General features: G+C 44.5%; 1 protein-coding gene across 1 annotated transcript in view; it reads left to right on the forward strand.

Moving 5' to 3' along the window:
- nkd1 (NKD inhibitor of WNT signaling pathway 1) overlaps window positions 1-27,980 on the forward strand; it is a 56,764-nt gene that overhangs the window by 9,981 nt on the left and 18,803 nt on the right. The window contains exon 4 of the mRNA XM_080757379.1: window positions 25,875-25,935. Within this exon, the coding sequence (XP_080613505.1) occupies window positions 25,875-25,935 (61 nt within the window). The remainder of the gene's footprint in view (window positions 1-25,874; window positions 25,936-27,980) is intronic.

Here is a 27,980-nt window from a genome sequence, read left to right on the forward strand (position 1 = left end):
TGCTGTTGCAGTATGTCTGGAACGGGCTGTCCGGATGCACTCTGGAGATCAAAGGCGTCTGAATGTGCTCTGAATCCCGGAGGATTAGCAGCTGAGATTTGCGCTTTGTTTTCCCAAATATCTCCCTCCTCCTCCTCCTCACTGAAGAGAGGAGTGACCCACAGACAGACAGACAGATAGACAGTCGCTGATCATTTCAAAGCATTCCCTTCTGCTCTCTCTCTCTCTCTCTCTCTCTCTCTCTCTCTCTCTCTCGTGTTTGTTCTGTACTGAAGATACTCTTACAGTATGCCATTTGTTTTGAAAATATAATTCAAAGGGTTGAATTCTGAGGAGGAGTGTTATTCCCTTTTTTGGCAAAAGGGGTTAAAAGCAGAAAGTGTGAAGTGGCTCACACGGCTGACGGGCACGCGCACACGCACGCATTATAAATACTTCCACAGCCAAGCTCAGAGACATTGAAACCCATGCTGCTGACGGAGAAGATTTACCACTCAGCTGAGCCTTGAAGTGGTGGCATATCATATAACATTATAGAATTTTGGAAATTGGGGATTTATGTTTCGTGTCATTTCTGAGTTATTTGAACAATGTAGGGGGGGGGGGGGGGGACTCCAATGATGATGATGATGATGAACCTCTTAAATCCAATAAGTCTTAGTGAAACACACCTGAGTTACAACTGTACTTGGATCACTTTTTCTTCCCTTTTTTCGTTGCAACATGAGCGAATGTTCCCCCCAGAATAGCGATGCAGGGGTTGACAGTTATTCTGTAAATATGTAAATCCGTTTGCTCCTCCTCCCCCATGTCTTTGGGTACTTATAGAAAAGCACTATAAATTTGAGATATTATTATTATTATTATGAAATATGACGACGTAATAGCTTTGTATGGAGGGGAACCAAAAAGAACGTAGAAAGAATCCTTTGGATTATACATCTCCCAGAGCAGAGTGGGAACGTGTGGTGAGAGAGAGTAGAAACAGTTGTGGTACGGGCCAGTGACCGAGGACCATGAGATTATATGGTCTCTGTCGGGTGGAAAACTCATATGTCCAATTCATCGTGTTACTTTTCAGGATTCAAATTCAAAAGTTTTGCGGCACGTTTCGAGCTTGCAGATCTGCTACTTTTGATGCTTTTGTGCAAGACGCTGTACATTACATGCTACAGCGACTGTAGTATTAGTTAATTTAAAAGGTGGAAAGTTATAGAATACGGAGATAAGAGGTTTCTGCCGCCGACAGCGACGATATGGAAGAGAGGCCGTGGGATTGTGGGAGAGAGAGAGAGAGAGAGAGAGAGAGACTTGATCGCCCGTGGTGGCGCTTGGCTCCGTTGCTAGCTCTCCAATGGGAGCCGAGCCGCATGCCCGTTTTAATCAGCCCACTTAAAAGGCTCCGCTCAAGTGGGTGTTTAAGTGTTTAAGTCCTGAATAATTTTCTCCTGTTTGTTTATCAGGTCCCCCTGCGGCCTGCGCTCCGGCCGGCCTGCTCAGCGAGCAGCCGAGCAGCTGAATAGTACAACTCGAGCAGCAAGTCTTAATATGTAGGATGAGATCAACATCTGCATAAAATTGCTCTCGTGACGGCACATACGCGCGTACAGTTTTAGACACGCACACGTGACCACAGACACGCATAGCCTACGTGTGCACGCACGCACGTAATCCAGGCATGTGCAGCAGCACTTGGTATCGGTTTATCATGCCTGACAGCCACAGCTATCTCCTGCTGCTGCTCTATTTGTTTTCCTAAGCAGAGGAAGTGGACACACACACACACACACACAGTGCGTCCAGGCTTCCATGACGAGTGTTGCCACTTCTCTTTCTCATTCTACTCTGCCATAGTGCTGCCAGATTCTCAGGTCTTACGAAAACAAGCCCAAGAGAAGCGACTTTGCATGATCTCGCTCGCTCGCACGCACGCACGCCAGCACTAGAGATCATCGGATGAGCTTTTTTGTCACCCGAATCCGCGTGTGCATAATTATAATCCGCCCGTTATCCGACCACAATTATATATCCATTTCCATGGTAACACGCCGTCCACGTTCTCACATTGCAACGTATTTTCATACAGCATATACAGCGGTCATCGGCAGGGTAAAGAACTTAATCACTCCCAGTCCCACACTCTCCCTTCTGTTTTACTTAGTTTTAACTTTATCTCAGACTCACTAGCTGCCTGTTAGCAACTTTAGCGTAGCTGCCTGTATAGGAGACCGTGTGACTGTGTGGTTGTTGTGCAAGGAGGACCCAACTTCATAGGCGGCTAATTTGTGCCAGATCATGGAAAATGATGTAATTAAAATACTAACGCACGCAAGCCAAAGATTTTGTGCGTTTTAAAAGCTATAATAAGCATATAGATAGATGCCATTAATTTATTTCCTGCATTATTTCACCCGCGGTTTATCCAATATTAATTTATAATATATTGAATTGACCCAAATCCACCCTAAACCTGCGGTTACCCACGGCAACCATGGCTAAATCCGCCACCCGCTGGTCTCACGCACGCACACACACACAGGGTGTCCCCAGCAAAATGACTATAGTATCAAAACCTTAAGTCTAAGACTATATTAAAATAGCCAATCTACAAGCTTCACATTGCACATTGTGAGCTTGTAGATATGAAACATTGTAAAAACACAATTCTTGCATTGGGGTCCCTGGCACAAAACATATTTTCAGATGTGTGTATGTGGACAAATATAAATGTACGGGCCTTTGGCATGAAACTGTTTGAGAACCACTGGTTTAAACAACAATAGCCGAGCCCAACACAACTACCAATATTTTAAAGAATACTACACAGAAGGGAAAAAAGAAACGCGGACATTAAGGGGACATGGCAACACCGTTAGGAAGCCTCTCTGGCCGGTTCTCGTCAGGCCACCTGAGGTAGAGCGAGGGGAACAGTGGAAGTGGGTTTGGGTAAACAAAGCAGGGAGAGCTTTGTGCCGCCTCCCACCTACTTTACACAGAGGTCCCGCCGGGAGGCCGGGGGGGTGGGCGGGGGAAGGCCGGGGGGGTGGGCGGGGGGCTGAAGCCGGTCTGGATTGTCTGTTAAAGGGTGGGATGTTTTCGGTGGAGGGGAAAGCCAAACAGAGGTGATGGCTGAAAGGAAAGACCTTTCCTCCCTCCCTCCCTCTCTCTCCTGTTTATCCTCAGCTTGGAGTCCCGGACTCCAAAGAAAGAGGAGCTCACCACACCACACCACCCCGCCAGGCTTTCAGTGGAGCAGGGGCCCGCCGTGCAGCGTTTGGCCCCTGAGGGCCGTTTGAACTGACAGTTAACCCCTCCAGCCATTAGTCATGTTGTCGGAGCACGCGCAGTTACCTCTAAGGTGAAGAGTGCTTCACCAGACACACAGCTGAGACAGGTCCTTCTGAAATGTGACTGGAACCACAGGCATAGAATTACAGTACAGAAGAGTAACATAATAATGAAGACTAGGGGTGGGCAAAAACAAGCGATTCATTCAAATATTGTGATTTTTAATGCCACAATATTTAAAATCTGATGATTCATGTTTTATATTGTTTATAATTGTTTTAAAATGTTCTAATATAAAAAAGGACAAAGTAACTAAGAAAAAAATACGATAGTGATATTGAATCGCAACAATTGTTGACTTGCAGTATTGCAATATAATTGGGCGGCTGCACTAATAACTTTAGGGCAGGCCCATCTAGAGTTTGAAATTTGAATGGACAGGTTTAAGTCAAAAGGGTGACATCAAAGAGGAAGGATGGATGGATCAACATATGGAATGTCAGAACAGGTTCTGACATATATCCATATATGGATATCTAAGGGTTTGAGGTTTGAGGTCCGATGTAGAGTTGCTGGCCAATATTGTTGACATCAGGGATCTCCATATATGGGCTTAACTGCGACAGCAGGTCGCATTTACTATGACATCAGGGTCTCCACATCTCCATCCCTGATGATGTCAGATGATGTCACGAGACATGGGCACCATATATGGGGGCTTTGGGTGACCAACCATGAACCAACCAACACACTGATGGGAAATCTGATGGTAAATGCGACCTGCGGCCGCATTGACTAAATATGCAGACGTACAACGTCGTACATACACACCCGGCATGTATACATATACAAATGTGCCACACGCAACTAAGTATAACTTCAGCGACCCCCCCCCCCCCCTCGTCTTCGTGAGAACGAACCTGCATGGTCCACCTGGTTACCATAGCAACGTGACATACAGTATATGACATGGAACGCATGTTTGTAATGAAAAAGGGGAATACGTATCCTGTGTGCCTTTCCCCAGCACCCCATTCTCAGGCGTCGGTCTCTTTTTGTTTAATTTTTTTTTATTTTTACATCTCCATAGCCTTTGTATTTCCGCTCCGCAACCTTTGGAGAAGAAAGACATGAGTTTGCCTGGAGCGCTTGGAAGTGGAACAAACTTGCTGTGCCGATTCATATTTGATGCTTCAAAGACCAATCCGATGATCAAGCCACCATACATTCTTTATGGGGCTTTGAAGCCAGCGAAAAGTGATGTGCTCATTGACTACATCCTTGGGCTTGGGATTATGTGAAGAGAACAGGAATTTGTCTTGGTTCTTTTGCCTGGTTTAAATCTTGTTTCCTGGATTTAAATTTTAGCGGGCAATTTCTGCATGAACTATTGACACACTGTGTGTGTGTGTGTGTGTGTGTGTGTGTGTGCGCGCGTACGTACATGTGTGCGTGCGTGCATGCTGCTTTATGCCTCTGTACTTGTATTTGTAGAGGAATGTGTTAGCTGTATACAGTATGTCTGTGTATTGGTAGAGACATATTTGCCAGTGGTTCTCAAGCTTTTCAGACCGTGACCCCACGAAATAATCAAATTTGAACTGGGGACCCGCCAAAATAATCATATTTGATCTGGGGACCCTCCACCCTGATAAGCACTTGATCTGGGGACCCTCCACCCTGATAAGCACTTGATCTGGGGACCCCCCACCCTGATAAGCACTTGATCTGGGAACCCCCCACCCTGATAAGCACTTGATCTGGGGACCCTCCACCCTGATAAGCACTTGATCTGGGGACCCCCCACCCTGATAAGCACTTGATCTGGGAACCCCCCACCCTGATAAGCACTTGATCTGGGGACCCTCCTCCCTGGTAAGCACTTGAACTGGGGACCCTCCACCCTGATAAGCACTTGATCTGGGGACCCTCCACCCTGATAAGCACTTGATCTGGGGACCCTCCACCCTGATAAGCACTTGATCTGGGGACCCTCCACCCTGATAAGCACTTGATCTGGGGACCCCCCACCCTGATAAGCACTTGATCTGGGAACCCCCCACCCTGATAAGCACTTGATCTGGGGACCCTCCACCCTGATAAGCACTTGAACTGGGGACCCCCCACCCTGATAAGCACTTGGAATTGTAGAAGTTGAGGGATTACATTGACTCGTATGTACAGTATTAAAAAGGTCTTAAATGTCCTTAAATTGTCACTTCACTGACATTTGGGGACCCCCCATCTGGGGACCCCCCACCTGGGGGTTCAACCCACAGGTTGAGAACCTATACATCTGGGTCTGGGGGTTCCAACCCACAGGTTGAGAACCTATACATCTGGGTCTGGGGGTTCCAACCCACAGGTTGAGAACCTGTACCATAAGTTCATTAGAGCAAAGCAGTGACACAGGCCACTAATTCCACTCCAGCTATGAATAGAAACCGTGCCGTTGCCTGGTACCAACGCGCTCGTATACAGTAGTTGAAGTGTCTATTTCTGCAGAGAGTATGTTTACTCGCTAAGTTGAAAAGTTGTCTATAATTACAGAGGATTTTAAAGTCTGCAGTTAAAAGGTCAGATGGCGAGGGATGTTTAGAGGTGGTGGCTTGTGGCGGGCAGGATGTCTGCTCTGTGGCATGCCGTACGTATGCATGTGTGTGTGTGTGTGTGTGTGTGTGTGTGTGTGTGTGTGTGTGTGTGTGTGTGTGTGTGTGTGTGGGGGGGCTCACATGAGGAGCAGGCCACCTTGGTGTTGAGGTCAGTCGGGTTCCCATCTTTAGAAGAAGTTATGGTCGGTCACCTCACACACAAGTCTGAGCGGAACCTAACCGCCACCTACCGCAGCGCTTCCTAAACATACGACACTGTCCCGACACCCACTTTTGGGTCACGGACCCGCATTTTTATGGGTCAAATGTAACTTTTCTTCACAAAAAAAGGAAAACATTCTTCCCAAGTATACAGTATGAGTATTCAGGATTTATTTTCTTTGCCAGTCTGCAGTCCACACCACTTTGGAGTTAAGCAGTACTTCTTTGATTATTATAATTTTTTGTCACCACAGAGCACCTGTCTATAGAGGCATTGATCCCTGCATTGCTTATTGTTCTCTCGTTATACAATTATACAGTGTTAGAAGTAGATTACAGTGCATCCTAAGTATGTTTATAATGCATTAAAGACGTATAACGCTTAGCAAGTTTAAAGGTTTTCATAGTTTTATCAATTTCATAATATAGCGTATTGTATAGTTTGTTGGGAAACACTGCTTTATACGGTTGAGCAGAATGACTGCAGAAGTGACATAATGATGATGATGATGTTGCCTTGAAGAGCCTGCCACTTTCTCACTGCTCTCCAGTAGGGCTGTCAGTTCACCTCTATAATCCAATTCGAATTTCATTGCTTAATTATTTGTAATTTTCGAAAATATTCGAATATTTACATTGTTTATTTTAGCTCATATTTAGCCTATAATAATACACGTGGCTGGCATGTCTTGTGAGTTTTGGGAAGTACATAGTTTTGACAGGTCTGCCTGCTGTGGACAGTGAAATCCTGACCATTAAACACGGGCAGACGCAACGATACAAAGTCTATCATTCATTGTGAAGCCAGCAACATGTTGATGCAAACAGACATGTACAGTAGCTGCTCGGCCTGCTCCAAATTATATTAGCATTCGTCTGTGTCTGCCCGTGTAAACGCAGCATCGAGTGTGTTATTAAGGAGGACTCCTTGGCTTCTAACGATATCGACCAGAGTTAAACTAATGTTAGCTCCCATGCTAACTAGTTGCTACCCTCGTCAGAAACAACACCACAGATCGGGTGGAAGATGCTGATATCACTTTGCTTGTGCCCGTGGATGGGAAATGAGATTTAAAAGGCTATAGAAGCGTGGATGAAAGGCAAGCACAGATGTGCAATAAAGTTGCGTCGTGAGACTGTATTATGATTTTCGTTCTACCGGCGATTTCTGTCTGCGTAGTATACTAGTATCTATGTATGTGTTACAAGGGTTTGTGTGTCTGTGACTAAATGTACTACAACAGCCAGTAAGCCCGCCCACCCTGTAGACTGTCTCTGATTGGCTTACCCTGAAATCTGGCCCTACGTTAGCCAATCAATGACCTCTTCTGCGACGTGACCGGACGTGCACCTTTTCACATGCAGTGCAGCGGCCGGGGAGATTTCACAGCGGTAGATTCGTTACTCAATAAATTTAGTGAGCGGATAAAATAACATAAAACAAAATAAAAAATATAAAATAGAATTAATAAATGATAAAAGCTCCATTCGAATGGCAATTTTAGCTTTCGAATATATATATATTTTTTAATATTCGAATTTCTTTCATATTATGAAATTCGTTCTGACAGCCCTACTCTCCAGGTTACAGGCTTCTTAAGTCAAACCCTGTTTGTCCCACGCTCTGCAGCACTTGAGACTGGTGTCTGAAGCCACCCAGACCACTATACACACTGTCTCCCCGCTAAGGAGGACACTTCCCCCCTTATTTGATTGGTGCAACCACTCCTACAACCAGCAAGGTCCGTGTACACCTATGTACCCATGTGTGTGGCATGTGGTCATGAGCACGAGTATATGACTATAGGGTACCAGTAGGGGGTGCCAGAAACAGAGAGGGATAGTGCTGCAATGTTGCCTGCTAATGAGAGAGAGAGAGAGAGAGAGAGAGAGAGAGGTGTGGGGGGGGGGAGAGCTGCACCACTCAGTTCACACGGGTGTGATTTTTAAACAAGCTTCATGTTTTCGGTCGTTGGCTTTCTTTCGGTTTAGTTTTTTTTTCTTTCCACTCACGGACGCACGTGGGGGGGGGGGGGGGGGGGGGGGCGGGTTGGTGGTTAGGGGTTGAGCTTATGTCAGGGCAAGTGGCTAAACATGTATTACGGTGATTTCATTATTATTAATGAAACTGTGGACCCCCAACATCTTAAAAATATGTTGTGCTAGGCCCAGGGACCACCAGGAGCAAAGATTTGAGTAAAAATAAACGTTTATTTTGTATCTGCCAGTGGGAACGCAGCATTACACACGCAGTATTCCCATATGAGCTCAGAAGTATGCCGTACTCTTTGGCTGGGGGGAGGTTTGAAGGCTCCCAAACGCACCCATTCCCTCCACGGAGGGGAGAGGTATCCTATTGCGGTTGCTAACCCCAAAAGGCCCTAAGAAATGAGGTGTGTCGTGTTTGCTCTATATGGCTCTCTCTGTGTCGCCCCTCTATTCTTTGAGATCAAGCTTCACTCTGAATTCAAAGGACCCATAACATGGTGATTTGTTACTTTTGGCAGCCGGGCGCCACCTGTAAATCATGGAGGAGTGACAGGCCGTCTCCATTCCTTTCCAATCCGCTGCTCCCTCTTGGGAATGTGGGCTCTCCCAGTCAGAGCTATGGGTTCATGAGCAGTCCTACTCACAGAGGTAGGACTGCCCCTTTAGGGGGGGGCACCTTACAAGTGACCCTTACAAGTCTGTAACTATGACGGTGTACAAATGGAAACTCCCTAACGGGTCCATTTGGTTCCATGTGTATACTGTCAGAGTTAAGGGAAGATCTTGACATTTAAAAGCCTGTGGTAGAGCAGTGGTTCCTAAACTTTTTTAGCCCATGACCCAAAAGAGAAATGTGATGTATCCCCAGGACCAAATCTAAATATTAACTTCAGAATAACAGATCCCAGTTCAGTTATTTTGTCCCGCCTAATATTGAACCAGTTCAGAGTGTTTCCACGGAAAATGATTTGGTTCAGAACCCTAAAAGTTGATTCGGAAGTGGAACAAAATAAATAAATAAATAAAATTAAATTAAAAAGAAGAAAAATTACCACCTGCTATTTTGGGGTGAAGAGATTTCGTGTAGATAGAAGTGGGGGAAAAGGAGGGAAATAATGTGATTATAATAATAATGTTGGGCAGAAACCTCAATTCACATTGCTATCGGGCATATCTCAAAATTCCAACTTTGTTTTGGTCATTTAACACATTAACTGACAGGTATTAATTAATTCTCCTTCTTTAAACAGGAAGGAAGCCAAAATAAGCATCTACACTTCAGACGTAAGCACCCCCAAAAAATGCAACCATAGGCCTACCATTATTTACCATCGACTTCACAGAAAAAACTAGAAATGCAGACTGCTGAGCTGCCAACTTGTGCGCAAGCAGAGCGTGCCATGAGGTGCGCTCACCACTGCTACGACTGCTGTTCTGAGTCCTAGAGCTCTCTGCTGTCTGTCTGGGTACGACTGCTACACTGAGTCCTAGAGCTCCCTGCTGTCTGTCTGGGTACGACTGCTACACTGAGTCCTAGAGCTCTCTGCTGTCTGTCTGGGTACGACTGCTGCTCTGAGTCCTAGAGCTCCCTGCTGTCTGTCTGGGTACGACTGCTACACTGAGTCCTAGAGCTCCCTGCTGTCTGTCTGGGTACGACTGCTACACTGAGTCCTAGAGCTCCCTGCTGTCTGTCTGGGTACGACTGCTACACTGAGTCCTAGAGCTCCCTGCTGTCTGTCTGGGTACGACTGCTACACTGAGTCCTAGAGCTCCCTGCTGTCTGTTTGGGTACGACTGCTGCTTTGAGTCCTAGAGCTCTCTGCTGTCTGGGTACGACTGCTACACTGAGTCCTAGTGGCCGGTGGAGGACACCGATATAGATACATACGTGCATGCACCTTATTGACCTTATACCAACCTTGAAACTGTACTTTATTTACGTCATCAAGAACAGTGGTCCGGTTGAGTACGCCGACATACAGACATACCCAGCCGATCGCAGTATACTTGCACGCTCTGCTTGCGGAAGTAACAAACCCAAAGTCAAGGCATAACATAATGGCAACACTGGTTGACAACAGTTTTCGGGAGCTGCTTGTGGTGTTGGTACACAGATAGACCCTGATAGACCCTTGATCTGCAGCCCCCCCCCCCCCCCCCCCCCCTTTGATAAACAGTCTGATAAATGCTAATTGCACTTGGTTACATATTTTTCAAAGCCAATAAAATGCCGGCGCCTTGAGAAAGGAGGCGAGGTCTTAGCGCCCCTGAAGGGCCTGTAGCTATAGCTGGCCTCCATGGCTATAAAAAAAAAGAAGAAAAGCTTATCTTTGCAGGTGTAAAAGTTTTGTAAATGGGTCATTAAAGTGTTGGGCAACTTCTCAAATGAAGCACAAAGAAGAAGGCAAGGGAGAGAGAGAGAGAGAGAGAGAGAGAGAGAGAGAGAGAGTGAGAGAGGCAGAGAGAGAGAGGGTCAGCTCAAATCAGCATGTTTCTGAAGCCTGCAGAGATGAGGGCTGTAAATCTCTGCTAATATTCCACTGAGCCTTTTAAGGAGGCTCGCCTTTGATGTGGGTGAGGTAATGTGACTGGCAATGTTTGCAATGCTAATCTAGATGTGGAGAAATGACGGGTGGCAATCTGTGAGAAAGAAAAAAAGAAAAGACAGCCAATCATCATTGCTCTTATAGGGTCTGTAAATATGGACATGGAAATAAGCAAACAATCTGTGTGTGTGTGTGTGTGTGTGTGTGTGTGTGTGTGTGTGTGTGTGTGTGTGTGTGTGTGTGTGTGTGGGGGGGTGTGTGGGGAGACTCAGGCTGACCTGTGTAATGAACTAGAGATAAGAGTGTAAGCCCTATGGCATGTGCAAGTCTTTCCAAGTGCTCAATGGTATGTATGGTGGTGCTGACCAGAGCCTGACAAAATATTATACTGATTGGCCAATTGACCAATATTTTATTGTTTTGGCATCCCTATTCTGATGAGAACTTAAGCCAAACGTACAGTAGCAGATCTACACTGTTTAGGAAACGCTGGTCCATATAGCACTGTACAATACATGCTACATGCAAGTACATTGAATATTTTAAATTTCAAGCAGCGCCGTGGCATGCAGTACTGTACTGTTTGCCGCGACCTGGTGTTATCTTGCACACCAGCACCAAGTGTGTGTAGCTCTCGTGTGAGTGACCAGTGACCTCCAGACATCGCTTGTTGGCCACTTTCAACCCTTCACGCAGCACCGTAAGATTTTAGAACATTTTGAAAATGTTCGATATGCGCAAAATGAGGACAGGTTGGACGTGGTTAAACTCCCAATGCAACTGCAAATGTAAAAAAGCATATTTTTGCTGTGTACCATATCTTGGCAAACCCCAAAATAATAAAGGCCTTTACAATTTTCATTCTGGATTGATTGCCTTGGGAGTACTTAACCACTTAAACCCCATGCGTTATTGAGCGCAGTCCATCAGGATTACTGGTGTATTTTCAGTTTTCCACAGAATATGGATGCTGGAGTTTAAAGTAGTTAAGCTCGTTTTTTCAGAAATGTTTCGTTAGAATTTCAAAACATTTTCATTACCTATAATGACATGGTTAATTCAATCCGGGAAAGCATCTGTGCCATTTTAGATTTTAAGCGTTGGCTATTCAAAAATAGCAGATATACAAGCTCACGGGTCACTTTGTGCCATGCTGTTACATCGGCAATTTTGGAACATTTGTGAAAAATCGTGAAAGTGTGAGAACGGGCCTCAGGTCATAATGGGTCAAATTGGTGGGGCATATTATACTTCACTAAGGACAACCGAGTGCCACCGTTTTCCCCGATATATCTCCTCCATCTCTCTTTTTGTCTTTCCCCTTCCTGTCTAGCTCAAACAGGTCCTAACATGAGCGGTAGGCTCCCGGCCTCACGTCGGCGGCCCTCCTTGCCCTGAACGTCAGAGACCTGAAGGTGTTTTTACAGTGGTGGTGGTGGTGGTGTTGAGGAGGGGGTACCCGGGGCGGGAGGGTTTGCTGGCCCCTAATGAGATTTTTCCTGATGGGAGTGCCAGTTCTAACGTGGCTGCCAGTGTGCTGTGTTGCACGTTTAAACTGCTGCTGCTACTGCTGCAACTCCAGAGAGGGGCCGGCCTCCAGCGAGCGGAGTGCCCCAGCCTGGCTGGCCGAGGATCAGGCAGAGCTGTCGTCGGCCGGCGTATAAATTGTCAGTCTGTGCGCTGTGGCAAGGAGGCAGACTGGAGCAAGAGACCAGGAGCCTTGTGGGACTTTCCCACAATCCCACATAAACACATATTACTCCTGCTCTAATGTGAACTTTTTTCTTTTCTTTTGCACAGACACACTCATGGCACACATGCAAGCACGCACGCAAACACAAACAAGGACAACTCTTGGCCCAATCATTCCCTGTCTGGAGTGTAAGGGTAAGGATGACTGTCAGGCCCTGAGGGGAGCGCTCTAGTCTGAACTTGCCAAACTCCACTCTACCAAACAAACTCCAGCCTGGCTCTGGCTGGGCTGTTTCTCTCTCTGCTGCTGTAGCAGTCAGTGGCACCTGGCATTTTTCACACACACACACACACACACACACACACACGCACACACGCGCACACGCGCACACGCGACCACACCCAAGGAGCCTTCTGGTGGTCAGTCAGTCAGAGATGGTGTAGTACTTAAGACCTGTTGTCCCACAGGGACTGACTGCATCCCACCGCCAGACCAGCACTTCCCTCGCTTGTGCCTCCCAGTCCTTTCTGTAGCTCTCAGCCAGCCAGCCAGTCAGTCCGTCCATCCGTCCGTCCATCCGTCCTCCTGTCTCGATAACCACTTGAACCCAATAGTGCTTAACTTCTTCGTGCCAAGGACCCCCAAAATTATGTATTTGGCCGCGGACCCCCATCTAAAAATGGGTTGTGCCAAGGACGCAAGGAGAATTTATGTAAAAAAAAGAAAAAAACTAAATTATTACAAAAAACTCCAAACATTTTTGATATTTTCTCAAAACAATTCAAGGATATCAGATGTAGCTTGTATATCTGCTATTTTTCAATAGCCAATGTATACATGGATAAAGTGGTTGAAACGATTGTGATGCTCATTCCCTGCCAATGACAACTTTGGACGATTTTGAGTCCATACCGCCAAAAGAAGACTTCTGGCGATTTGTTTCGTGTTTTTAGTTTTTACACTGTGACTATAGATAGTGCTCTTCACAAACCTCTGATTCAACGTTTGAGTCTAATTGAGGCCAGGGACCAGGAAATCACGTCGCAAAAACACAGCTCCTATCCACTCCCATGTTAGAGGATTTTCTGATTTTCTTTCTCTCTATCTCCCTTTCTGTATCGTTCCATTTCCTCGTCCACCAGACCACCACCATTGCATTTTCGACGGACGATAACAGGGGACCGCATGGACCGCTTCACAAAGTTAATTTTTTTGCGAATGAGCAGCAAGGTGCATGCTCCGTGAGTAACAGTGGTCAGGGAGTGCAATCGTAGTGGACTGGAGATAAATATTCTGTGATTAATTGAAAGGTAAGGAAATATGAAGGGAAAAAAAGCTGGAAGTGGGTGCTAATTCATGATTTATGATTAATCACCTGGCAGTGAACTAATTTAGCTGGGGACCCACTGGTAAAAACAGAAGACACAAAATATTTTTGTTTAAAAAAAATCGAATGCCTAATGGCATTCAAATATATTTATGACGCATCATTGACGTAGTTTCGTAGTTTGGCCCGGGCCAAACCAAGCAGGCCGGGCCGGTGGCCCCCGCGACTTAGCATAGCTGAGATGCTAAAATGGCTACAGGCACACTGTGTTCCTGTGTACGGACCCAGCAATAAATCACTTTCCGTGAAGGGGCTTTAACAACTTGAAAACACACAGCTGAGGAGTGCAGCGCAATCCTCCCGTCCTCCCAGCTCCTGAAGACGCTGTGAAGGGGAGCTGGCTGCCGTTGAAAGCCAAACGCTTTTATACTTTGGGATTTCCTCAGACCATTAAACATCATGTCTGGAAATTTGTTTTTGGTGGTCCCCAGTGTTGGAAGAGGGCTGCTTGTTTATGTGCTAAAACGCCTTTCTGTTGGATGGTTATAGAGACGAAGAGCCTTCATTCCCTTCAATAGCCTTCCCAAAGTCCAAGCCCTCCTCAGTAGTGCCGGCGTGGGGAAAGTGACGGCTCGCCTTGTGGCTTTCGCACAAAGCTTTGTAAACAGTTTGTAACGTGAGTGGTGAGTCATAAACACGGGAGGAATTAAACATACAAACATCTTGACACTCGCAGTGTGTCTTTTTAATAGTGCAGGGCTTCTATCCATGGTGCTGTTGCACAAATAAGGTTCTTGTTGATACTACAGTTACCACTTTGATGCTGCCAATTATGACCTCAACACTGACTGAGAGACTACAGTATATAGACCAGATCAGAATGCGTGAACATTTGGGGTACTGCATTTCCGGGTAGAGAGTCTGTCTATGGACATTTACAGAATACACAATAAAGTACTGTCCATAACATTAACAATTAGTAAAGAAATAACATTTCTAAAAGTCAATAACAATATCAGGTTATAACTGGACACAATAAAGTGTCCAGTTTTTCCAGAAATGATGTTACAATACGACGATGCCAGCGTTATCTACCCTGGAAATATCTTTAGTTGTGTTGATGATGTGTGATGATGTCATCATGATTGGGTATAGCTATAGCCATGGTAAAATCAAGAGAAGGAAGCTGATTGTCACATGATGCGATTAAAGATGCAACAGAATGTCTGAATTATTAGTTTATACTATAAACTACTGCAGGCTATTGGAAGTCTTGTACGGCTAGGTTGTGTAACGTTGTAAAAGTCAAAGCATCCCGGTCCTGGCTATGTGTCAAAGTGCCCCAGAGTAGAACCCCCGCCAAATATCTTTGCTAGGTGGAGATCTCTGACTGCCTCATATCACAACACCAATCTACTGGGTGTGTGTTGGGAAAGATATTCTTTTTTTATGAACTAGTTCAGTTCACAGTTCAAAAAATTACTATTTTAGATATTTTTCGTTATTTTATTGTCTTTTTTTCTTCTTTTTTTTCAAAATTATTGCCACAGCCCATAACCATAGAACCGCAGACTTTACCTATTGGGAACGAAGTCCAAACCTTAAAAAAAAACCTTTGGTATTAATAAAGTAACAACTTTTACAATATCCCATTACCATTATCCAAATTAATTCCTTATTATATATATTTTTTTTACATTTTGGATAGCTCTTTTGCAATGTGAAATGCCACCGAATTCTTAATCCTTTTCCTTGTCTTTATTATGGGCAAACTTGTGAAAGCTGCATGCTTTTATTGTGAAGGCTCACACCCTGCATATATATATATATATATATTGTGGGCGCCACTGAGCTACGATAAGGCAGGAGACACAGCAAGTTTTGCCTACGTGGGCATTTATTGAAGAATGGACAACTTAAATTCAGCACACAGTTGGTCAGATAGGGCAGGAATGAAGGTGTAACTTAGGTTCTTTGTCAGGGCAAAACAGTCAATAATCAACTAAAGTCAGTTTCCTCTTGTCGGGACAGTGTCCATCTCACTGTCCGATTCCTTCAGGAGTGTTTGTTTTTCACATGGGCTCCTCTTCGGGAACCCATGTGAAAATAATACCACACTTGTCAAATAAAATGGTTTGGATTATGGACAACCTCACAAAACACCTATAGCGTCAATGTTTATGACTTCATAATTGTGAAAACAGTCCGCCAACTAGCCTGTGGCATTTCAAAAGTTCTCAAACTGCTGCTCCTGGCGCTGAAAGCCAAGATGTAAAAAAAAAAATCGTATTAGCTTTAAGGCCTGCAAATTAACTTATAGGTGTAGTGTTACTCACACAGGACCTCTGGAGAGGAAATACCCATCCCCCTCCTCCCCAGAAGAGTAAAACGAGATACTCAGGAGGCCGTTTCAAAGGAACCAGTGCAAAGCACAACTCAGGAATCTGGAGCACAGTGTATCCTGGAGTCCTAACTACCACACAAATTAGGCTTACAGAGCTGCTCGTCGCTTGCTAACGTGGCACTAATGTAACTAAGCAGTGCTGCCAGATTTTGAGCGATTTTGCTGGGTCTACAAAAAACAAGGCCAAAAGAAGCAGCTAAGCCGCATGATCATGCATACACTGCAAATCGATTTGCCATTTGAAAATAGCAAATCTACAAGCTCACAAAACAGCACGGTGCGATGCATTGTGAGCTTGTAGATCTGCAATCGTCGACAAATCTTGAAAAAAGAAAAAAGTTAAATATGTTGAATCATTTTTAAACATAACAACACACATCTTGAATGGGGGTCCCTGGCACAAAATGTTTTTAGATGGGTGGGTTCGTGGACAAATACATTAATTTTGGGTTCCTTGACATGAAAATGTTTGAAAACCACTGGGTTAAACATTAGACAGCAAGCCCAAAGAAGCAATTTCATTTCAGGAAAAAGCCCAAAAGACAACACGACCGGCAACTAAGCGACTTTACAGCAATGATGAAGGCAAGCCCAAAGTCACTTCTAATAAGCGGACATGGCAACACTATAAGTATGCGGAAAATTTAGTAATTTTAGTAACACATCACAGCGTAAACCTGGATGCAGCCTCTCCTTTTCTTCCCCCCAGTCCTTTAATAATGATGAAGTAGTCAGCACTTAGAGATGACATTAAACAGGCTCTGCTCGAAGCCGCACGTAGCATAGTGGTTTAAAACATGAGAGATGGAGCCAAGATAGAGGTGGTGTCGATGTGAGGCGGCGGAGAGAGCGCTGCCTCTGAGCAGGGCTTCAAAGGGGGATCATGTTTGCACACATGAAATTAAGATCTCACATAATCATATAGCGTGGCAAAGCTGGCGCGAGACGGCACCCATTTAGGGGAGTTAGTAGGGGAAAACAGACCGGGGACCGTGCCAAGTTTTTTCATCCAAAAAACTTGGAAGAAGCGTTGTTGAACAAACAAGCGTTGTTGGCCCGTGCATGTCTTCCCCCATCAGAAGAACAAGATAAACCTGTTCTCTACAAAGGGACTATCACATCCCGGCGTCATATGATGCACATAGCTACGCACCGAGGTATCTGTTGGGTCAGTTCCAATGTAACAAATACTTTGTTCCCCTCCGAGAGAGAGTGTTAGATCTTTTTTAAAGTGCATGGATGCACGAAAATATGAGCTCGAGAGGAGCTGTTCAGCCATGCCAAGAAAATGTCAATGTCATGCCTTTTTAAGTTCATGATGCAACTCCATACATTTGATAAGGAGCCGCATGCCTCTTCAGACATCACAGAGTGTAGGGATGTTGTTGGTTCCTTCACGTGTACCAATGATGAAACATGTTATGCCATGTGGTGGGCAGATTGAAATTCATGGTAATTTATGCTCAAATGAGCAATATAAAAATAATAAATTTAAATAAATTTAAATTTAAATAAATAAAAATCTCTATGGCCTCTGAGGTAAATATAAACCCTAAATCCTGAAGTCAATGATCAGCACAGCTTCTTACAAGTTGTTGTCGAGCTTGGTTGGGAGCCAAAAAAAGAGGCTTGCATCACCACTAAGGGCAAAGTGAGTCCTTGAACTCAAGGTCAGGGTTAGATCAGGGGTAGATCCATTGTGGTGGCAGACACCTTTAACAAATGCCTTGCCACCCCAGTGATGAATATCTTCTATCTACTCCATACACACGCACACAAACAAACTGCACCGCTCCGTTGGTGTGATTCTTTTGGTATGTGTGGGTGTGTGTGTGTGTGTGTTAAATAAGAATACCGGTAATCAGTAAAGTGCAAGGCTAGCAGAGTCCATATATAACATGTTTGCAGCGTTTGGTAGCTACACAGATAGCGCACGTGAATGAAGGCTTGGGATTATTGATTGTCAGTTTGTCATGCATGCTCAAATATCTTCCATGCAGTCCATGTGCATGCTGTAGCCTACCTACATTACCTGTATACATGCTCAACAAATATCTTCCATGCAGTCGATGTGCATGCTGTAGATACCTACATTACCTAATACATGCTCTTGCTCAACAAACCGACGCAAATAGTGTGAAGTGAAGGCAAACGGCACATGTGTGTGCTCACTTCAGGGAGGTAGCAGGCAAGCTACAGTAATTACCGCAGTCTAGGCGAGATGTTGTGAAGAGGGGAGGGAGACGTGGGATAGACAGAACGTCAAAAAACACATTTCATCCCCACTGGGGAACAAAACAGCCATGCTATCACAGTGTGATATATCACGCACTGCAATATAGGACACAGGTTTGGTCTCTGTGCAGCTTCCACCAGTCCTGGCCACACATAGCGAATGTTGATTCCTTTCCCCCCTCCTTCTAAAAGTGTTTATAGGATTCCATCGACCGTGTAAATTATAATTATATTTACTCTATTCAGTTTACGTTTAGTTTACTAGGGTTGTAACAATTATTACATAATCATCTAAACGCAATTAATTGGGGTAAAAGCAATTTTGTCATAATCGTCATAATAGTGTCCATAGTGAAAAATGTTCACACAAAAAAAAGCAGAAATAGCAGATGTACAAGCTTATATTTGTGTGACAATTAATCGTTAACTTAAATGTGTAGTTTGTAATGGTTCGTGACAGCCCTAGCATTTACGAGTGTCTCAGGATGACCTGCGGCTGCTGTGCCAACATCTGTGAAACTGCTCATTCGACATACAGACGTGCAAAATCTCAGATCAGTCATACTAGCTGAGCGCAACAACACACAGTACAGATCTCAGATCAGTCATACTAGCTGAGCGCAACAACACACAGTACAACAACACAGTGCAACAACACAGTACAAAAAGCAGCCCTTTTAGAAAGCGTTAAAAATCAACTTCCTCCAATCCTTCAAACTACACAATGAGCTCAGCGGTTTGCCTCATAAGTATATGAAGCGCCATCAACTGACGGTGAGAAAATACTAACATCGCCGCCGCCAAATTAATTACATTTTTGCCATGAGCGACTGACTAAGATAAACGATACAGAGGCACCTCCCTGACAATAACCACGACCACAATTCTTATGAGAAGATTCTAAGATGACCCAATGTTATTCTCCATAGAGAAAAACATCAGTGAGGGTATGAGCGAGTGACGTCAGAACTCTGTAATAAGGTTTAAGTGGGCTAGGGGTTTTGCAAGGTCCCCCTTGATGATCTACCATTGTTTACACAATGTGCATGTAGCCTACCTAGTCCTGGTCTTTGTCTAAATGTTTCTCTGAAATATCTTAAAATTAATGATAAAACACACGCATGCATGCACGCCCGCACACACAAACACACACGCATGCACGCATGGACTCACACGCACACACACACACCACGCACGCACGCACACATGCACACACGCACACACGCACACACGCGCACACACACACACACATGCACGCATGAACTCACACGCGCACACACACACACACAAACACACGCTTCATTTTCTGCCAGCAGAGTCAAAAGTGAGGCTGAAGGGATTAAAGCTCTTTCTCTCAGGCCCTGAATGGAGCTCAGCTGTCTGCCTGTCCGCTACGGGAAGCGAGCGCTATAACCCCAAAGTGTTATTGCAGCCATTAAAGCCTCCTTTAGCTAGAGAGCAGCAGAGAGGCCTCTAGAGCTGGACAAAGAAGAAACAGACCTCATTGTTCATTTGAAAAAGGGAGGGGAGACAGAGAGGGAAAACAGAACAGTGGGGCTGCTGGGAGTGTTAACCAGTGGTGGGAAGTAACTAATTACATTTACTTAAGTACTGTACTGAAAACTTTAGTCACTAGTTACTCTGCAAACCTTTGATCGCAATTAACATGCATACCGGTACATTAACCTCTTCAGCCCTATATTCACTTTGAACATAATTATAAAAAATAGCTGATCTACAAGCTCACAATGCGTCGCGATGCAGCACATTTTGCGCTTGTAGGTCAGCTATTTTCAAAAGATTTTTATAGATTGGAAAACTTGGAATGGGACCTTCTGTATAGTACTTTTACTTTTGATACTTTAAGTAGCTACATTTTGATGCCAATACTTTTGTACATGTATTTATGGACTTTTACTTGTTACAGTATTTCTATATTGCAGTATTGATACTTGAGTTGACCTGAGTTGCAACAGTACTTTTTCTGTCTATGCATAAAAAATATATCCACGCTATGTATCCAAGCTCAGAATCCGTCACAAACGCGAGGTATTTTGAGCTTGAGGCCAAGCTGGGACCACTAAATGGTTAAAGATTAGATGACTGATGTCAAATGCCACCATTTTAACATTGCCCTATTATAACGCCACCAGAACACAGATTTTTGTAAAACATAATTTTTTATATATTTCTCCTACACATTTTGTCCAAAAATCACACAAATCGGTACACATTATCTCTATATATCTCTATCTCTTGTTCAAGTGATCAAGACAGATCCATCCAATTTCCAAATTCCATCCTGATTGGTGAAATCCGGACATTGCTGGCCCACAATACTATACCTGACCTGGCTCGACCTTTTCTAGTATATCTGTAAGGTGGAACGACCATGATCATTTACAAACACCCTCACATTTACATTTACCATGATGAAATAAAAATAAATAAAAAAGCACATTATTCAAAGTCATACTGAGCCAAATGTGTGCATATTATTCCTCTGTGGTGGGAACTGTTATGTATCATATTTCTGCTGTCATCCGGTGGTCACGCTCTCCAGATGAAGAGGGACGGTTGGGGGGGACGGGAGAACCAGGGGTTAGAGAGGAACAGGAAGGCTTTTAGGCCTCTCTGGAAATCGGAGGGCTTTTGAACCGAATGCATTTATTTTTTCCCCCCAACATTAACCAGAGATGCCGAGAGCAGATCGCAGAGTAACCCTGGAATACTAATAATACAGCCATCATCCATCACATCAGACAACAACCAATTAGCACATTCCTCTCTCCCCTCCTCTCATGTTCTTGGCTAAGCCCTCCATAGTTTTGGCTGGTTCATCAGAAAAAAACAACAACACGGAAATGAACTCAATACCAGTTCTCTCTGTGTGTGCAGTGATGGCAGAAGTATAGACATACTCTGTTAAAAGTAAAAGTCACATATACATATAATGTAAAAGTATTGAAAATTGGAAACACTCCAGTAAAGTGTACTGGGTATAGCACTTGACTAAGCGTTAAAGGACCACTTTGTTCATGATAAAATGCAACACAAAAAAATCTACTCGTCTGAGTCTCATGGGAGGGCTGTGGGCAGTTCAGAAACCTGTCCACAAGTGACATCATCGATGGGGAATCCAAGCTAATAGAAACTGCAGGCTTTCCATTCCTGAAAAGTTGCAATGCGATAATCGAAGCCATCATTCTCACGATAATAAAAATCTAAATATAAAAATAAATAAAATCTTCCTAACGATGATGTCACTGGTGGATGGATTTATGAACTTCCCACAGCCCTCCTATGAGACACGGACTGAGTAGAAAACAAGAAATGATGACAAGACATAGTCATATTTGTCAGGTGAAACAAGCGCTCCGTTGTGAATCTGTCCCTCTTTTTTTTTCTTTTTTCTAACGTTAACTTTTTTGGTAACGTGTATGTTTCTCTGTGACAACCTCGCAGCCGTTGTTTTTGTTTGTTTGCAACGTTCTTTTGTTGATTAAATGTATGTATTGCCATATTTTGTTATGGCTTTCCTGCTCTACAGTTAGATCATAACATTAGAGCCACTGTTGTCAGCCACTCCACGCGTTGCAGTGACTTCCACGGTGCGCGTGTCATAGCTTAGGAGGCAGACAATGATGACTAGGTCGCTACTACGCGATTGGCTACACGGGTTACTCCCATTGGCTTAGGCAGTATGGGGTCAGACTCCCATTGGCTTAGGGGGCAGTCAATCGTGACTGGTCGCTAATGGAAACGGGCCTGTTATGTTGTATGTCAGGTTTCACCTCACACAAATAGTGGTATTTTATTATGAACATTAGTGAGGACCAATTATATGAAGAGTGGGGAAAAGTGGGGAAGTGGTCCTTTTACGTTTTTTACAAAAATCTTCTCTCCTAGGTCCCTGTGATAAAACATTTTCAGATGGGTGGAACGCGGCCAAATACATATCAATATGGGGGTCTTTGACATGACAAAGTTTGAGAACAACTGCTGCAGATGTAAAGAGCTGAGCTCTGAGAGGACAGGCCCCGGTGAGAAGGAATGTTCATTGTAGGCACATTTCTTTCTTGCTTTTGTGTGTGTGTGTGTGTGTGTGTGTGTGTGTGTGTGTGTGTGTGTGTGTGTGTGTGTGTGTGTGCACATGGCGGGGGGTATTGTGGGAGCCTGGGGGTCACCGCCTGGGGGCCTGTCCCCAACTAAAAATACAATGTCGGGCTAATGTGTTACAGGATTGTCAACAGCTAATTGAAGAGTCTGTTTAATAGACAAATCTGTGGAAAATAGCTTCCTCTGTAGGCTAATCCTGTGAAACGATCTATTCATTTCGTTCACTCTCAAGAGTTGCAAATATGTGGATGTGGATAAATTGACATTGAGCGGTTTAACCAAGTATCGGTTTTGCAAAGGAAAACCAAGAGTGGTTTGGCGGTGGTGTGTGTGTGTGTGTGTGTGTGTGTGTGTGTGTGTGTGTGCGCGTGTGTGCAGATAGCAGATGTACATGCTCACAGCGCAGCACGAAGTGACACGCAAGTTTGTATACACTGCTATTTTTTAATTGACAATGCAAAAATCTAAAAGGACAGATGATTTCCCTGTTTTAATGGGTTTAACTGTGGTTCTAGCTGCAGTGTTCTGTGAGCTGTTCCCTGACCCTCCGATGTGTGTGTGACCTGTACAGATAGGCATGATGCCACACTGTGTGACGATGTGTGTGTGACCTGTACAGATAGGCATGATGCCACACTGTGTGACGATGTGTGTGTGACCTGTAAAAATGGTAAAATGGTGCATTTATATAGCGCCTTTATCCAAGGCGCTTTACATAGATTGTGCATTACATTCACCCATTCATACACCGATGGCAGCGGAAACCATGAAAGGCACCAACTAGCACATCGGGAGCAATTAGGGGTTCAGTGTCTTGCTCAAGGACACTTCGACAGTAACTCTGGGGGAGCCCGGGTTCGAACTGGCAACCTTGCGGTTCCCATCCAGGCACTCTACCCCTGAGCCACCGCCACCTGTACAGATAGGCATGATACCACACTGTGTGACGATGTGTGTGTGACCTGTACAGATAGGCATGATACCACACTGTGTGACGATGTGTGTGTGACCTGTACAGATAGGCATGACGCCACACTGTGTGACGATGTGTGTGACCTGTACAGATAGGCATGATGCCACACTGTGTGACGATGTGTGTGTGACCTGTACAGATAGGCATGACGCCACACTGTGTGACGATGTGTGTGTGACCTGTACAGATAGGCATGATACCACACTGTGTGACGATGTGTGTGTGACCTGTACAGATAGGCATGATACCACACTGTGTGACGATGTGTGTGTGACCTGTACAGATAGGCATGATGCCACACTGTGTGACGATGTGTGTGTGACCTGTACAGATAGGCATGATGCCACACTGTGTGACGATGTGTGTGACCTGTACAGATAGGCATGATGCCACACTGTGTGACGATGTGTGTGTGACCTGTACAGATAGGCATGATACCACACTGTGTGACCCCTTGTCAGTAGCACAAAACAGTGTGAAATAAATAGATCTACAATCTCAAAACACATCGTGGTTAACCATGACGAAGTACATTTTAACGATGGCCGTCGGTCAGTCAGTCAGTCAGTCAGTCAGGCAGCCAGTGAGCCAGCCAGCAAGTCAGTCAGCCAGTCAGCCAGCCAGCCAGCCAGCCAGCCAGCCAGCCAGTGAGCCAGCCAGTCAGCCAGCCAGCCATCCAGCCAGCCAGCCAGTGAGGCAGCCAGCCAGCCAGCCAGTCAGGGCCCAGGGGTAGGTGCATGCGGTGAAAGTGAGGAGGCTGGATCATAGCAGCTGACCTGCTGCTACCTTACTATAGCCCTCCCACACAGCTTCTCACTATGCAACACACACACACACACACACACACACACACACACACACACACACACACACACACACACACACACACACACACACACACACACACACAGTGTCTACAGTACATTTACAGGGAATGCTTGCGTACAATTAAGAGGGTACTTTGGGATGAGGTCAACTTAAGTGTGAGTGTCTGTTTACTGTAAAGTGTGTGTGTGTGTGTGTGTGTGTGTGTGTGTGTGTGTGTGTGTGTGTGTGTGCGTGTGCGTGCGTGCGTTTGTGCGTTGGTATGCATGCTAGTGCGTGTGTGTGGTTGTGTGTGTGCACGTGTGTGCGTGTGTTTGCGTGCATGCGTCACGGTGTGTGCGTGCGTGTCAGCCGGTGAGTAATGGTTATTGAGGCCAGATGACTGTCATGCCACACAGACACCTGATCTGCACTTTTCCATGGCAAAGATATGGACTCACATGTCCACCCCAGTCTGCGTGGTATGAGAGAGAGAGAGAGAGAGAGGGGGGGTGAATAACATCAGGGGAAAAAAAACAAGCTAATGAACTTATCGCTGTGTCACTGTGTTCCGCGATGATACAAGCCTGATTTATACCGATTTAGCGCCGCAATCCCGCCCCCTTTCACAACAACGATCAAATAATCAGTAAGAAGAAAAACTAAACAAAAAGTGTTGTACGCTGCCTTTTTACCAGCTGCTATGAAATAGCAAGCTGAGTCTATAATCGATGTGAAAGCTAGCCCAGCTGGTTTTGTCATTGGCTGACGTATGTGCGCACTGCAAATAAGTCTGGGCGGAAACGAACGACTAATAGACGACACAATAGTTCCGCCATAGAGTTTTGGTTCCTAGCTAAACTACTACACTGACACTGACACAGCCAGTTATAGCGGACCCCCGCAGATAATAGAAATGCAGCTGGTAATTAATTTATTTAACCAATCCTTGTTTTTTCTTCTTTCTAATTATTTAATCACCCCAAAACATTGTGTTTATTGTCATGATTTGTCACGAGCCGAGTTGGCTTTGTCCGTGGCGTATTTTTTTTGTATTTGGTCCGGTTGCTATGCAACGCCTCCGTCACCACCAGCTATGGATTCTTTATCAATCAACTCCATTTACCTTTGTTCAAAGCAGGGTTTTCAAAGCCCCGTAGCTCTGAAACTACGAGCGCTGTCCTTGGTGATCATCATCCATCCAAAGTTCGGATGTCATTTATCTCGCATCGCTCCCGAACATGTAAACGTTTCTGGCGAAAGGTAAACATCGTGAGCTAATGCTAATGATAGCAGACCCTCACAATAACAGTCTGCAGGCTGCTACCGCAGGGAGGAAACTGAAGGGGACGCAGGCGCTGGTACAGCTTGACTATACTATTGCTACCAGCAATCGGCACATAAATAATGAAATACCGTCCCGCTAGACTTTCTTTCCACTTCTGTTCAGGCTCAGGGCACACTTCTCAAACTTTCTACATTTTTTAAAAAGCTGCTATTTTGGATTGTTTTAGGCACGTCACTGTGTATTTGAAAAGCTTCTGCTGAGCCCTGGATTAGGGCTCAGTCAGTACCAAGAGTTTGTTTGTTTTGTATGTGATAGAAATACAGTATTCCTCCCAGACTATATCACTGTATTGGGGTATAAAACACCCACTGACTGTCTCCTCTGTGTCTCTACAGGACTCCTTGGAAGCAGCGTGTAGCGCTGAGGGGATCACCAATGAACACTACAGATTGGAAGGTAGGCTCTCTCTCTATCCCCAGCCATTGTGCGAGAGAAACTGAGTTTTACTGAGGTTAAGGTTAGGTTTATCCTTAGTTTTTCTGATGTTAAGTTTAGGAATAAGGTTAGATTGAAGGCATAGTTTTACTGCATCGCTGCGTAAAAAAAATAAGTCCAAATTTCATTATGCTTTAAGTAGCATGTAACATGTCAAACTAGGGGGTTTTCAGCATTAGTTTTGCACAAAAAACACTCCTTGGGCTTAAAGGCCTTAGCCTTAGTTTTACTGAGGTCACGTTTAGGAATAAGGTTAAGGTTAAGGCATAGTTTTACTGAGGTTATGTTTAGGAATAAGGTTAAGGTTAAGGCATAGTTTTACTGAGGTTACGTTTAGGAATAAAGTTAAGGCATAGTTTTACGGATGTTACGTTTAGGAATACCTATAGCGACCATTCAGAGGTTTTCAGAGTTGACCCTGGGAGAGTTTTATTGGGCCGAGCATTCTTGTATTTGTCCCTATTGCACTACAAAAACGAACCCAAAAGCAACTATGTAACCTCACTGACCTTTTAAGGTTTGTCCTAGACAAACATTAAAAACGCCATTGACAATGGATAGAGTTTAATGTTTCTCAACAGAAAAAAGTCACCCCCCAAAAAACTGCAAATCTATTCTAACCGATTTGATTAGCTCGATTAACTGTTGCACCCACACATCTTGTCTTCTCTCAACTAAATTCCACCAATGCACCGATGAACCCCCCACCCCCTCCACCTCCTCCTCCCTGCCTCTCCCCTGCCCTCTGTGGGTCTTTGCAAACTGCCTGCATCCCCCATGTTCTCCCTGGTGGGGTGTGATCCTGGATTAAGTGCTCCGGGAGGAGAGGCTCCCCACTCCACCCCCCCACCCGTTTGATCTGGGTTAGAGAGGAGAGGAGAGGAGAGCATACAGGATCAAAGACGTGGGATGCAGACAGAAAGGTGACCAGACAGCCTCGGAGATAGATGAGGGTCAGTATTAGCACCGACTACGAGTTCCTTTCATAGAATAGTTTATTATTTATTACATTTTATTATAGCACTATAGTCTCGCGTAATAGCCAGACACCAATTCCACAATCTACGAATGCTGTTACATAACTAAACCTCACCAAAAGCCCCAAGAAAGACAGCTGTCATCTGTTTGTTGTTTACAAGTGGGACAAGTTTGCGCGACCACTAAGACGGAATAGACGTGGGAGGAGGGTAATAGTGTATGACGGGAGAATTTGAAAATGTTCTAGTTTAAGAGACTAAGACATATTGGTCGGCGGTCAGGCTCTAATATTAATAGGGTGTCAGTTTTATTAGACAGTGTGGAACCAGACAGGAAATGTAGCAGAGAGAGAGAGAGAGAGAGACATGTCTCTCTGTCCACTAAGGCAATGGCATGTCCCTTTCAGTTACGTTACAAATGAGTACTAGCTTGCAATCATTAATTTATGATTTACAGTAAAAAAAATAATCCAATATAAAAAAATATATATATACATGGGGGATAAAAAAGGATATAAAGGAGGAGATCACAACCGCAGAGAACCAATTCTCCAATGCATGGCTTTTGAAGATTATGTCATATTATACTGTATATATCTCTGCTGTCGGGAAGAAACTCCAAATCTTTTCAGTAATGAAAAATCTACATTTTCCAACCGCCTCATCAAAATTGGACTTTTATATATTGTCAATTACTTGCATGAGAGGGGGAGAGGCGGTGGAGTTGCTTTAATTAGACAGTTTGAGTGTCCAATGGAGTTAAGAGGTTTTTTTTTACTATTTTCTATTGGTTCAATATTTTCGAAACAACACACAGACTTAAAGGGTGTTCAATAGCACTGACTGCAAAAAAAAAAAAAAAAAAATTGAGTTAGGTGGTTTCCTCCTGACACCAATGATATGGCAGCCGAGTATATGGGAATTTTTATGACATAATTGTTTGCCAGCCAAGTCTATGAACTTTGAGGATATTACAATGTTTGTAGAGCAAACAATGCAAACGATGTAAATCGTTTGCAAGCCAAGTCT

This window comes from Protomyctophum bolini (genome assembly GCF_963924005.1).
Source record: "Protomyctophum bolini genome assembly, chromosome: 1".
NCBI classification, from domain to species: domain Eukaryota; kingdom Metazoa; phylum Chordata; class Actinopteri; order Myctophiformes; family Myctophidae; genus Protomyctophum; species Protomyctophum bolini.